Here is a 13,648-nt window from a genome sequence, read left to right on the forward strand (position 1 = left end):
CTTTATTACAGGCCATTGATCAAGTTTATATATTTCCACTAAAGCTGAGGTTTAAACTCACCAGGGTTCAATATCACAAAGTGCTGCTTCCACATAAACTGCACAGCAACATTGTTCTCCTTTCTATCACAGGACTAAAGTCGTACCCAGTGCACAATGGCGAACGCTGCAGATAAAGGCTGCATGTAATGTAGTGCTGGTGATCAGGATACACAGACTAATGTTCCCATCATTACAGTCGCTGCTTCTATTACTGCACCCAGTCAGCATTACTCAGAACCTAGGTTATGGTAGATTTCTACTGGATAATGAAACCAGAACAAGACCACAAAAACAAAGCACGGAAGCCAGGGGCCTGCTGAGATCCTATCAGTCGAAGTCTCACTCCCACAGGGGTGTGGACCCGGGGGGGACTGTAGGTGAAGACTAAACAAAACCTAGTACAATCAGAGAGTCAATTCACACCGCCTTAGAACCAAGCACAGTGCCTTTATTTCACTTATTGTCCTAGTTTTATAAGCATTACCAATATTAGTTAATAATATATTACCTCTTTAGTTTGTGTTATAATGGCATAACAAATTCTAGTATTACAACCGCATAGGGATAGAAATAAAGAGGATGTAAACCCTACATGTGATATTATGTTTACTATAGCATTGTGTGTCGGAAACAATTGCTTTTTTTTTAAATTAAGGTCTTTCATCTTCATCAGTTTTCATCTTCTCATTATCTTTTTAACCAGATTTTCTGTGTAGGGAGTTGAAATATGGATCGAGCAGTTCCTTTAGATTTCAGGTCAGTAATTCTCAACCAGGGCTCCTCCAGAGAATTCTAGGGGTTCTTTGAACTGTGGCTCACTGACCTCCCATTAGATGGTGCCAGCTGGGACTAACTGGTAGAGCCAGCTCTATGGACTAATGATGTATTTAGTTGTCTATAATGGTGGTATTCCAATCACCTTTGTAGAATTATTTCAGGAGTTCCTCAGGAGTAAAAAGGTTCAGGAAGGCTGGTCTAGGTTATTTAGTGATAACCCATATTTTACTGCCGAGGACAAATTGCTGTTCGGTATGTTACTGTTTGCATGTTTACATGCTTCTGGCAAGCAAAATGACAGAGGACACTATGGGGCCTATTTATAAAGCAGTGAATCTGACATTCCCTGGTGGAGAATCTTCAAGATCCATGCATTTCAGAGGCACTAATTGATTCTTCACCAAGGAATGTTTAAGGGAATGTCATATTCACTGCTCTGTAAATATGATTTATTACGTGTTACAAAAACATAGTATAATTCTTACCAGACTAGGTCGTTGCTTGTTGAAAAGGAATACACCAGATAACAGAAAATATAGTGTGCCTTTAAGGCTACAAACAGACTAATATTATTTAAGTAGTACCATTGCAGCTAATTGCATTTAGCCAAACTGTTTTTAAAAAAAAATATTTTTTTAGGTGTTTTCTTGTAGTAGAGATGCCACGTAGTTTACCAGATTCTACATGTAGTGTTAAAGTGCAATTAAATACTCTGGCCGCATAAAAGAATAATAAACAAATAATAATAATAAAAGCATAATGATTTAAAAGTCCTAAGGGTCACACCAGACTCGAGACCACCGAGACTCGAGATCGATTTTAAAAGGTACCCACCACTTAATCGGGCCCCTTTTTACAAAATATCACTAACCATTCACTACATGCCAGAGAGTGGGATTGTTTACTCATCTTGTTTTACAGCGGATGGCGTGGCTGCTTCTTTAGAAGGATAAAGAAAGCATGTGCAACTAGTTAAAAGGGTTCAAAACACAAAAAAGTGTGTGACCCCAACCGCATGGAACCGCAAGTGGAAAGAGTTGCATATGGTCCAATACCAGTTGCAATAAATAGGTATGAATAAAGCACTTCAGTTAGATGACATACCCAAATGCCTAAAAAAACGTAGCTCAGTTATTGCTAGGTTTCTAATTTTAAAATACCCTTTATTTAATTATTAGCATGGAATCAGTGTGCAAATATAAAGCAAATGTGGTACCTATGTTTAAATAATAAAAAGAATGTAAAAGAAGCTTGAAAATGTCCCCTTTATCGGGGCTTGAGTAGTAAATATAAAAGATCAGGTGGAATTATGAAAGTATGCTCATCAGCAGCAGCTAGTTTTTTTAGACATTTTACAGCATTTTTGTACTACCATTTATTGGAAGGTTAAAATGGAATAAAAGAAAAGTGTTTTCTCTGACATTAGGGAACTAATGAAATATATACATTGATAATGTAAACTGGATTGACTAGGTTTTCTAGAGGTTGCAAAGCATTTTTTTCATTTAAAATTAATATTATTATAATTAGCTAGTATTTATATAGCACCGACAAATTACGCAGCACTTTCAAAAGTCCATTGTCATATATTACTAACTGTCCCTCAAAGGGGCTCACAATCCAATGTCATAGTCGTTAATGTAGTCTAAGGACAATGTTTTTCTTTTTGAGGGAAAGCCAATTGTGGGAGGATACTGGAGTACCCAGAGGAAATCCACACAGACACAGGGAGAATATACAAACTCCTTGCAGAGAGAGTTCTGTCCAGGATACAAACCTGTGACCCAGGGCTGCAAAGACGAGAGTGCCAACCACTGATACAACTGCGCTGCCCAACCCAACTGTAGCATTAAATCTAAGTTTTTCTAACAATTTTGACTTTGTCGTGTTTCAGCTCTATGTTTTATGTGCAACCCTATACAGTACCAGTTAAAAGTTCGGACACTTTTGGACACTTCATTCGATGGTTTAAGTTTTGATTATTTTCTACATAGAATAATTTACAACTAGTAGATTAAGGACTTCCAAATAATGAAAGAACACATATGTTTTGATGAACAAAGCGCTCTGCTTTCATAACAGATTTGGACACTTTTGGCATTCTCTGGTTTACAAATTTCTCCAATCCCAGAGCCCGGTGCACAAGTGGTCAGTACATGCTTGCTGGGTGGGGAGTAGGTGGCTAGGTGATCCTTTTCAATCTATACATAGCTAAGTAAATTTAAACAAAAACTGATTATTGTTACACACATTTAAAATATGTTTATTTTTAATAAACCCTAGGGTAACAAACATTGTGAAAACATGCTAAATACTCCTATAAAAGGATTTTTAGACATTTTTACACTCCTCTGACCCCGTTCTTTTCCATTCGCTTCAATCTTGTGTTTCGATCTTTGGCCATCTTGATTGGCAGGCCAGGATGACGTACATTCAATCACAGCAGCTGCAGGGGAAGCCCAGATGTGCCGGGTATTATTGATTTTTGACAGTTGAACACAGCGTTCAGGCAGGTGAGTATGTTTTATTGCAGAATGGAAATTGCTTGTCTCGTTCTGCAATACAACCCCTTTCTGATCACAAAGTTTTAAAGTGGAAATTAATTTCCGCTTTAAGAACTACCAGTAGAATAACTCATATCATTAGCACAAAGTAAGTACAAAGGAACTATCACCAAATAGAATATAACAAGGACAAATATAGTTACCATGTATACAATATCACCAATGTAGTTATCTTCCAGTCTCCAATACAGAGTTTCCTAAAACCCATAGTTTCCAAAATCTATTTATTAATATATATTTATAGGCTTAAAAAACAATTTTATTTTACTCGTGTTGTTTTATACACCTAACACGTCACCTGAAAATACAGGCTTCAGGCTGCATATCTCAGCAAGAAGGTGGGGAGGATCATTTGCAATGTATTCTATGGTATGTTTGTAGACAGGATGGGTGTGGAGGCTTCTTGTAAACTGCCCCCTCCCCAGCATGTAAGATAGGCATATATCTGGGGGGAGAGTCTGCCGAGTTTGTATTTATAAAGCATCCTCTTTCCAGGCACAGGCACACTCAGTAGCTTATTTCCTGTCCTTCCTTAACTCTTCTCAGTCCGTAACAATCTCTAAACCTACAAGGTAAAGCTCAAAGATGAAAATGACAAGGTCGTAATTAAGCACAGGCCAGTTTAACAAGACTTTAGTAGTATATATTTATACGGTTGGGATATGTGATAAAAATGACATTGCTCTCTCAACTTAAACTTAATTAAAATGAGATTTAAGTGAACAGTATCTTAAACAGAATCTTCTACAGACAAAAGAGCTCTGGAACATGCAGCAGTTCACTAATTGGATACATATTTCCACAGAGCCTGTTTAGGTCAGGATTAATATAAAAATATAAAATTTGCTTTGCTTGGCCATAATAAACAATAATTTCCAGTGCCCAGACACAAGGAAATATTAAGAGCCTACAGATTTCATTTTTTTTTTAAAGGTGTACTAGATTTAACTAACAAGTTCAAAACTGGGTGATTTGTCTACTGCAGATTACTAAAAAATAGCAGTGTGAACTTTATGGCACCTCACACCTTTGTAAACTTATAATATATATATATATATATATATATATATATATATATATATATATTATATAATATAGCCTTCATGCATGTGTAATATTGCATCTTATTTGTTTGCAAGGTCCGGCAATACACCAGGACATACATAGAACCCTATTTACACTGCAAATGACTTAAGTTCACTTTTTTACCAATGCAGCACATCTCAAGGAAAAGTAGTGTATTACTTTGTTTTGCAATGTGCTGCAATGCACTAGTGGGCCTGATTTATTAAAGCTGGAGAAGATGGACAATCATGGCTGAACCTGTAAAGCTACTATAATCTATGTCAGGCAAGGGCAAACTACGGCCCGCAGGCCATATATGGATCAATGGGGATGTTTCTTTGGCCCTTTGGGTGTTCCGCAGCTCTGGCCGGTGCCACCCCGATCAGGGTCAGAAGAAGGAACCGGCCAGAGCCACGGAACACACCCTTGGATCTGAGTCTGCGATGGGAGAGTGGGCGGGGTTATGCCATCATGACATCACATTCAGGGGTGTCATTATGACATAACCCCACCCACTATACCATTGGCCCGGCCCTTCTGCCAAATTTTTTTTTTGAATTGTGGCCCCTGACTAAAAAAGTTTGCCCACTAGTGGATCTATGTTTTCTAGTCTTAGAGAGCTTTAATAAATCAGGCCCAATGTGTGCGAGGTGTGTTTCTTCACACTAGGCCTAATTTATTAAAGCTCATCATGACTGGAAAGAATATACTTTCATCAGTGAAACTAAGTGATCCAGCAAACCTGAAATAGATTTTTTAAACTCATTTGCTAATATTTGACAATGTTTTCAATCCTGGAACAGATATATTTCATATATACATAATGTCATATTGCCTAAGGTCTCCAAGGCTGGAGGGAATACACTTTCATCACTGAAGCGGGATGATCCAGCAAACCTGAAATGGATCTGGTCCAGGATTCAAAACATTTGCTAGCAAATGACTTTAAAGAAAGCCATTCCAGGTTTGCTGGATTATCCAGGTTCACTGATGAAAGTGTATCCTCCCCAGCCTTGCAGAGCTTTATCAAATCAGGCCCTATGTTTTAGAATGACACTGCAATGCCCATAGAACTTCACATTACCCCAGTGAAAAACTGTAAACCCATCTTTAAATGATATACATTTTTATTTGTTTTGTATACAGGTTTTACTATATATTGTGGGAAGTCAGCATTAAACAGTATAATAAACACAGCATGAGTCTCCCCAGCTGTCATTATCCTGAGTTTACAGGTGCATGTGCTAAGAACTCGGGCAAAAAAGACAATGATTATCTGTTTAGGTTTTATATTGTTGTTAATCTAAGATCTAATTAGATGTTATATTGGTGTTCAGAGTAAAAGGAGCAGCAGCTGGTGACTTTGAATTGTAGGTGTCAATGGGTCATTGGTGACAGTGGGAGTTAAATTTGTGTTGAACATTGGTATCCTTAACGTACATTGTGATTTATGTTTAAAGCTAAACCTTGCCAAAATTATTTCTTTCCTTTGCAGAGTCCCTTTCCCACTGTCATTAGGTTTTTTTGTCTATTCGGAGGGGTTTTGCCTTCGGAGTTAATGTACTTTTCTCCCCAGCTTTCAGCGCTTCTGCTCCTCTATACTAGTCCCATGCCAGAAGCCTTGATGACCACTGGTGTTATCCCCAGTGGCCACGTAAGCAATAAGGTAAAATTCCTGCAAAAGCTTAATTTCCAATACAGAACAAGAAATGAAACCCTGCCATGGGAGGGAGGCCAATTTCAATTTACTTTTCCTCTTTACATGCTGCAGCAGTAGTCCCTATCTCTGGCTTCTTATGATTGTGATGAAAGGTATCTTTAAAGTGTACCCATATTTGTTCCCCACAAAGTTGTGGAGTACCCAGGGTGCCTTACCAATACAAATTACAGTCGCTGAGGTAATCTGTAGAGCCTTTTTTTAATTTGATAGTATCCCAAATGTCGAGTTGCTCATCTGGTGGAAATGGTAGTGCCATTCACTATCCAAGGATTGGAATGTTCCTTGTTCCTGGCCAGGGTATGTATCTTAATATTTAGCTGACTATACTGACTATACTAACTATTCTCAACCAGGGTTCCTCCAGAGGTTTACAGGTGGTCTTTGAGTTGCTGATGATTGTCCTTTTATTTGCTGGAGTCTGCATAGTTCTTCAACCAACACCACTTGGCAGAGCCAGCAGCATGGGGATAATTTAGCTGGCTGGATCAGCAAGGTTCTCCCAATAGGGTTTATCTTCTCCAGTCTTGAAGAGTTTTAATAAATCAAGCCCTAACAGGGAGTACATCTATTTTCCCAGTTACCACAAATATTCTTAACAGCCAAATCTTTAAGCCAATCAACTCTGAAAAATACTTTACAGAACATGCACTATTGCATGTCAATGTTCACTAAACCCAGTGCTAGTGGTGTGAATCAACTCTAAAAACAGCTGGAGAGGTGAATGTGAATTTGATTTGAAAGCTCCTTTACTTTTCTTTCACAATGGTTTTTAATAAATAAAAGACAAGACAAGGGAGGAAAGATGTACAAGGAAAAACAACAAAATGCTGTTATTCAAACCTTGATTACAGAGACCAATATAACAAAACAACAAAACTGTCGAACAATTAGAAATATATATAAAAAAGTGCCTTTCAATGCTTGGTAAGAATATATATTTTACTGTCCATAGTCCGGGCACAGGTGGCCTTTAAGCATTAATGGTGCTACGAGAGCTTGTGCCCCTTCCCACCCCATGCCTGAGGTTCCCTGGGACCCAGGGCCTTTCACTTTGCTGCTGTTTCTCCATCACAACAGCGGCGGCCAAATTCCATCCCCTCCCTCCACTTTTCACATGTTACCTTGAGCACCTATTAGTGAGAAGAAGGTAGCTTTAAGGATGCCAACCCAATTTGTAGTCACATTCTCTCTTTGTCATGGGGTACCACAGTCATGTGCCCCATCACCTAGCTACTGAGTCCACATTATACCTCCCAAAAATCTGGAGCTGGAACCACCAGTGACTTTAAGGGGCAAAATCAACAACTTTGAGGAATGTATCAGTGTAAAATATTTAGTGGAATTAGGATCACTACATGCACATCCAGCTGGCCGTTTTGCTGTTCATTACTTAGCATAAAAAAGCTTACTTTTACCAAGACAAAGAATATATTTAGGGCCCATTCACATCTGTGTGCTGCTGGATTCTACCTGGATTCCTGTGTGCTGCATTACGAAATTTAATAAATCAGGTCCATAGAGAGATAAACACCCCAACCAGAGGCCTTCTGCTCTATTCGGCAATAGAAAATGGATATCAAACCTAAAATAAATTGAGTGGACTTTCTGATTTTAGCCAACGGCAATGATTTCTAAACTGCATTAGCAGTTCACTGAACGATTTTACTTTGTGCCTGAAATGGCTTTTTATCAGCACTTTTGCATTCTAAACACAATGAGCAATTCTTCCTAAAAGTGGTTTTCAAGAAAAAGGGTGCTGTTATATATTGCAATTAAATCTATTCTTGCTATCATTTTCCTGGTGTTAATAAAATAAAGCAACAACTGATGTAGAGGTTGTACTTAAAATTGTCCTCATCAGCGCTCTTTTCTATAGAATATTTATAGTGCATTATAAATAAACTGTATTAAAGTCAGTATTGAGCTGCCACTGAGCAAAACAATTCCTGAGGAGAAAATGCAGATAATGACTGGCTGCATCTAGCAACAACACTGTTTATTTGCCGTTAGGTTTAAGATTCCCATAGACATCAAATTATTGCCACCTGTTAAAAAAAAACAAACAAGAAAAAACCCTGATCAGTCAATCTATTTTGCGTTTGTTATGCTGGCAATAAAGACTGCAAAAAGACTGCACAAAACATAACCAAATTCCCAATCAGGCTGGTAAGCTCAGACATGAAATGATCACCTAACCAGACCAAAACTTGGCTAGATTAGGCAGTGATATTTATGTTGGCACCAAACAAACCCAAATGACTCGGGCAAAAGATCAGCAGGACATTACTGCAATCAGTTAAGGTAAAAGTTAAGTTTTAAGGTCTGGGAACTTCCTGCCCATTCCTCCATCTTTGTACCTCAATTTCCATATACAGTGCAATACCACCTTCGATCTTACACAGGTTCTCTTAACATACGAGGTAAAAAATGGATTTTGGGAAACCAGATGGATTGTATCAGTAGATTGCCCTCCCTTGCTCATATTGGGCCTCGGCCTCATTCTAAATAATAAACTACCACACTACAATGCATATGCTTCTGCATATTTAAATGAGGTTGTCAATTTCTGCTTTAAATGGGATACCCACCTATAAACATCATTGATAGTCCAAATAGTTGCTGATTCCATTTGTAAGGCTAGGTTAAGAACCAAATGAAAAAACATGCTCAATAGACCTGGAAGAAACCTGGTAATTTGCCTAGAATGTTGGGCAGAAGGTCAATGGCATCTAAAAGATGGAAGCAATTAAACGTTGGCCTCAGCCAGTGTTGAAATAACAGGTTATAGTCTTTCTAAGGATTGTGGGAGATTCTCAGAGGTTTCCCCCTAACTTGGAAATTATAGTGGTTCAACATACGGATCTCATCAAAGAGAGCAAGTCTACCATGGTGGAATGGAATGAAATGGCAGAGAAAGCTTTTCAAGAGCTAATGGCAGCATTTTGTAAGGGACCACCCACAACATTAGTCAAAAATTTCTTACAGATGTCTCGGATTTTGCCCTGGAAGCCAACAGAAAAATAAAGGAGAAGGCTGGCAATAATGGCATATCTCAGGAGCTAAACAAAGTGAATATTACCCCCAAAACATTCACAGAACCAAGTGAAATGTAAAATAAAATACCATGGCCCAATCACATAGAAACCTAATAATTGGTCGATCTTCAACACACTGAACCCAACACATCTTCCAGAACTGTTAGCTATGCAATTGTAAGCTTTTTTGGGCAGGGTTCTCTCCTCCTCCTGTGTCACTGTCTGTATCTGTATGTTATTTGCAACCCTTATTTAATGTACAGCACTGTGTTGTACAATAATACTGTTTATTATTATTAATAATAATGGTAAAAAATGTTAGACTTTCAGAAGCAAATTATGTTACAATTACAGACAATTACAGAGAGGCATTGGACCTGATTTAATAAAGCTCTCCAAGACTGTAGAAGATAGATTATCATTGGAGAACCTGGGTGATACAGGAAAATCTGGAATAGTTTTGAACCATGACTGAAAACACTTTCTATCTAATAGCATATGATTTTTAGGAAATCTATTCCAAGTTTGCTGGATCACCCAGATTCTCCCATGAGTCTATTTTCTACAGTTTTAGCAAGCTTAACTAAATCAGGCCCATACAGTTTTCTCTTTAATGTGAAAAGAAAAAAGTAGTAAACTACTGCAAATACTAAAAAAGCAATTAAATAGATTTTTTTTTTTTTGGTATGGCATAACCCAAAGAATTAAATTTAGTACCATGTATAACACTAACAGGACATTGTGGAATTGAAGAGTGCAGAGAAGGGCAACTAAACTAAATAAATGGAATGGAGGAGAGATTAGCTGAACTGAATCTTTTCTCCCTTGAGAAGAGACGTTTAAGGGGTGATAAGCTCATACTGTATAAATAGATAAATGGTCCATATAGAGAACTCTCTTCGCCATTATTTACTTTAAGATCATTACAAAGAACAAGAGGGAACTCTTTGCGTCTGGATGAAAAAAAGTTTAAGCTCCGGATAAGGAAGGGATTCTTCACTGTAAGGTCTGTGAAAATGTGGAATCGGCTCTCTCAGGAAGTAGTTTCAGCAACTACTATAGATTGCTTTAAGAAAAAGCTGGATGTTTTTCTTTAAGCACGGAATATAACTGGGTATGAAGGCTTTAAAGTAAAAATAAGTGACTGTTGATCCAGGGAACATCCGATTGCCTCATGGAATCAGGAAGGAATTTTTTTTCCCCTGTTGGAGCAAACCAGGTTTTATTTTGCCTTCCTCTGGATCAACTATGTCCATAGGGTTTTATTTCTGAGATAAGTTTATTTCCCTAGTTGTTGAACTTGATGGACTTATGTCTTTTTTTTAATTAACTGACTATGTAACTATGTATAACACAAAAGGACAGTCAAACTATATATAATATGCTTAAGTGTTTATTTAAATGGCATAAACCACAAAAACGTTTATTTACAGTTTTGCTTTACAAAGCCAAGAAAAGAGACTAATTATTATATGGCATTGGCAAATATGGGGTTCTTATCACCACTATGGGTTTGGATGTTTCCTCCTTTATCTTTCAATAGAATCCCCCCTCTTTTAGGTTGTTGGCTGGGCAATCATTTACCTTTAGAAGTTTTTGAGCTGTTCTTTCCATTTGATCTGTTTTTTTTGTACATAAATTCCCTGGGATTTGTCAAATGTTTTGTGAACATCCCGGTGTCTATTCTAACAACTGTGTGCCTCTTATGAAACAGGGATTGAATAGGTAGAATTACTAAATCCTGATGCCCATCTTAACCCTGGTCCAAACTGTGCAAATCTTTTGAAAAGTCCCAGGTTCTGACAATGAGTTGTTTAGCCATAGAGGTGCTCATAATCCCCGAGTAGGTCTGTTCTGAAAAGGTCAAATTCCAATTTTAGAAGACATCATGCCATCCCTTCAGGCTGTTTCTAATCAGTCACAATGTCATGATGATGATAAACCCATCCAGCAGGACAACAACCCATTTCTACTTTTTCAGCCAAGAACAAAAAAATGAAACCAAGGTCGGTCCAGTTTTTAGAAATTGACCATCACTGATCAATGGCTAGACATGATTGGAACGTTGTACAAAATGTATGTTGACTTATGTTTTTATTACCCAGATCTATACATGTACTGGTGAATGAAACGACTTTTATCCAATACTGTCTTCAATGTCCACCTTTAAAAATGTTGTAAGGGCAAACTCTGACATGGTAAAGGGCTCCTATAAATAAATGACAATAGTTTCACCATTTCTTATATCAGTCCCAAAGTCTCACCATCTACTGGCCATGATCTGAACAAATTTTATAGCTAGAAGTCTGGAATCTCCTGTCATATGCACATAGCCGCAGTATCGTTTGTATCATGCCCAATCTCACCATCTCTTGTAGAACGCACAATGGCCAATTTATTAAAGCTCTCCAAGGATGGAGAAGATACACCTGCATCAGTGAACCTGGGTGATATAAAAAACCTGGAATGGATTTTATTCAGGATTGAAAACATGTGCTAACAAATGGCAAAAGTTGGGATGTTGGGAAACCCATTCCAGGTTTTCTGTACCACCCAGGTTCACTGATGAAAGTGTATCCTCTCCAGCCTTAAAGAGCTGTAATAAAGCTCTCCAACACTGGAGAACAGACTATCATGAGATAACCTGCGTGACCCGGCAAACCTAGAATGGATCTGGTTCAAAATTGAGAACAATTGCCAAGAGATAGCAAATCACCAAGGTTTTCCTACGATGGCATATACATAAAGTCCATGATGTCACCAGCTTTTGTTGCATACCCTTAGTCCCACCATCCCTTCTACCATGCCTATAGTCTCATCATCTCTCCTACCATGCCCATAGTCTCATCATCTCTCCTACCATGCCCATAGTCTCATCATCTCTCCTACCATGCCCATAGTCCATAGTCTCATCATCTCTCCTACCATGCCCATAGTGTCACCATCTCTTGCACCATGCCCATAAACTCACCATCCTACCATGCCCTTAGTCTCATCATCTCACCCTACCATGCCCATAGTGTCACCATCTCTTGCACCATGCCCATAAACTCACCATCCTACCATGCCCTTAGTCTCATCATCTCACCTACCATGCCCATAATCTCAACATCTCTCCTACCATGCCCAGTGTCACCATCTCTTGCCCCATGCCCACCTCTCCTCCCCCACATAATGATGACCCCCTCATGGAGGGCATTGGTTACCCTGCAGGATTTGCCCCCTGGATAAGTCTGGTAATAATTACCAGGCACACAGGCTGGGCCCACACTGGCTCACCCATGCAGCTGCCACCCCTTCGTATCTCTGTGCATGTCGGCTTTATTATTATTATTGTTATTATTATTATTGTGTACATGAGCCCGGGGTGCTCAGGGCCCGTCCTGTACTCGGTGCTGTACATCCAGTCCGCACTTTCCTCCCGCCCGGCCCCCTCCTGTGAGCTCTCTCCCGGCAGCGGCGGGCGTGGCGGCCGATACACGGAACAGCCAGTTGTTTAAAAATCCTTCCAGAACGGTTTCAAATCCCCCCTCCTCCCCCCAGCTCCGAGGAAAGAAGAAGAAGAAGGAGGAGGAGGCAGCAGCCAGTGTGCGCCGCTCCGAGCCCGTCCTGCTGAGGAGGAGGAGGAGGGAGAACACCACAGAGGGGGGAGGAGGGGAAGGAGGGGTGAGCCTGTCTATCAAACTGGTTACCATGGCGAGCGGGCGGGACCGGCCGCCGGGCGGGCCTATCAGGAAGGGCGCTGCTGGTGTCGCTATGGTGACGGGGTTGTTCCCGGGGAGGCTGTGATCGGTTGACAGGTGTGTGACAATCGGAGCTTTCTGCAAGCATGTACGCCAAAGGCAAGAGTAACAGCGTACCGTCCGACAGCCAGGCCAGGGAAAAGTAAGTGTCACTCAGCCCGGGGTTATGTGCGGGGGGGAGAAGGGGCAGAAGGGCACATCGGCTAGGGGTTCTAACTTCCTGCCCCTGCATGTGCGAGAGAGTAAAGGGGACACCGGTGCAGAGTGAAAGTAAGTTTGCTGCACGGGGGGTGACTACCTGCACCGTGACCCCAGCCATGGCTGCGCTGCCTCATCACACACAGCTCGGGGAGCTGCCAGGCAGGTCTGGGGGAATGTAGGACAACATCATGCCGGACCCCTGAGCGCTACATGGAAAGTACTTGTGAAACTGGAGAGAAGTGTGAGCACCGGGAGCCACATTCACCGCTCAGCTTCCCCCAGCTCTGGAGTACAAGTGGAGCTGTTGTCCAGAGCAACCAGCCTCCTTCTGTATAGCACTTACTGGTTGCTATGGGTAACAGCTTTACTTTGGATGCAGTTTTCTGGGCTCCAAAATATCAAGACTCCCTGGTGTGTGTGCTGCAAACTTTCCCCAACTGACTGTGTGCAGAGCCTGTGTGCTGGGGTGCTGGGGTGCCAGGGGGGCTGCATGTCCCTGTG

At 40.2% G+C, this 13,648-nt stretch overlaps 1 protein-coding gene across 1 annotated transcript in view; it reads left to right on the top strand.

Moving 5' to 3' along the window:
• The first annotated feature begins 12,927 nt into the window (after positions 1-12,927).
• SSBP2 (single stranded DNA binding protein 2) overlaps positions 12,928-13,648 on the top strand; it is a 114,359-nt gene continuing 113,638 nt past the window's right edge. The window contains exon 1 of the mRNA XM_072416204.1: positions 12,928-13,088. Within this exon, the coding sequence (XP_072272305.1) occupies positions 13,033-13,088 (56 nt within the window). The 5' untranslated portion in view covers positions 12,928-13,032. The remainder of the gene's footprint in view (positions 13,089-13,648) is intronic.

This window comes from Pyxicephalus adspersus, chromosome 6 (assembly GCF_032062135.1).
Source record: "Pyxicephalus adspersus chromosome 6, UCB_Pads_2.0, whole genome shotgun sequence".
NCBI lineage: Eukaryota > Metazoa > Chordata > Amphibia > Anura > Pyxicephalidae > Pyxicephalus > Pyxicephalus adspersus.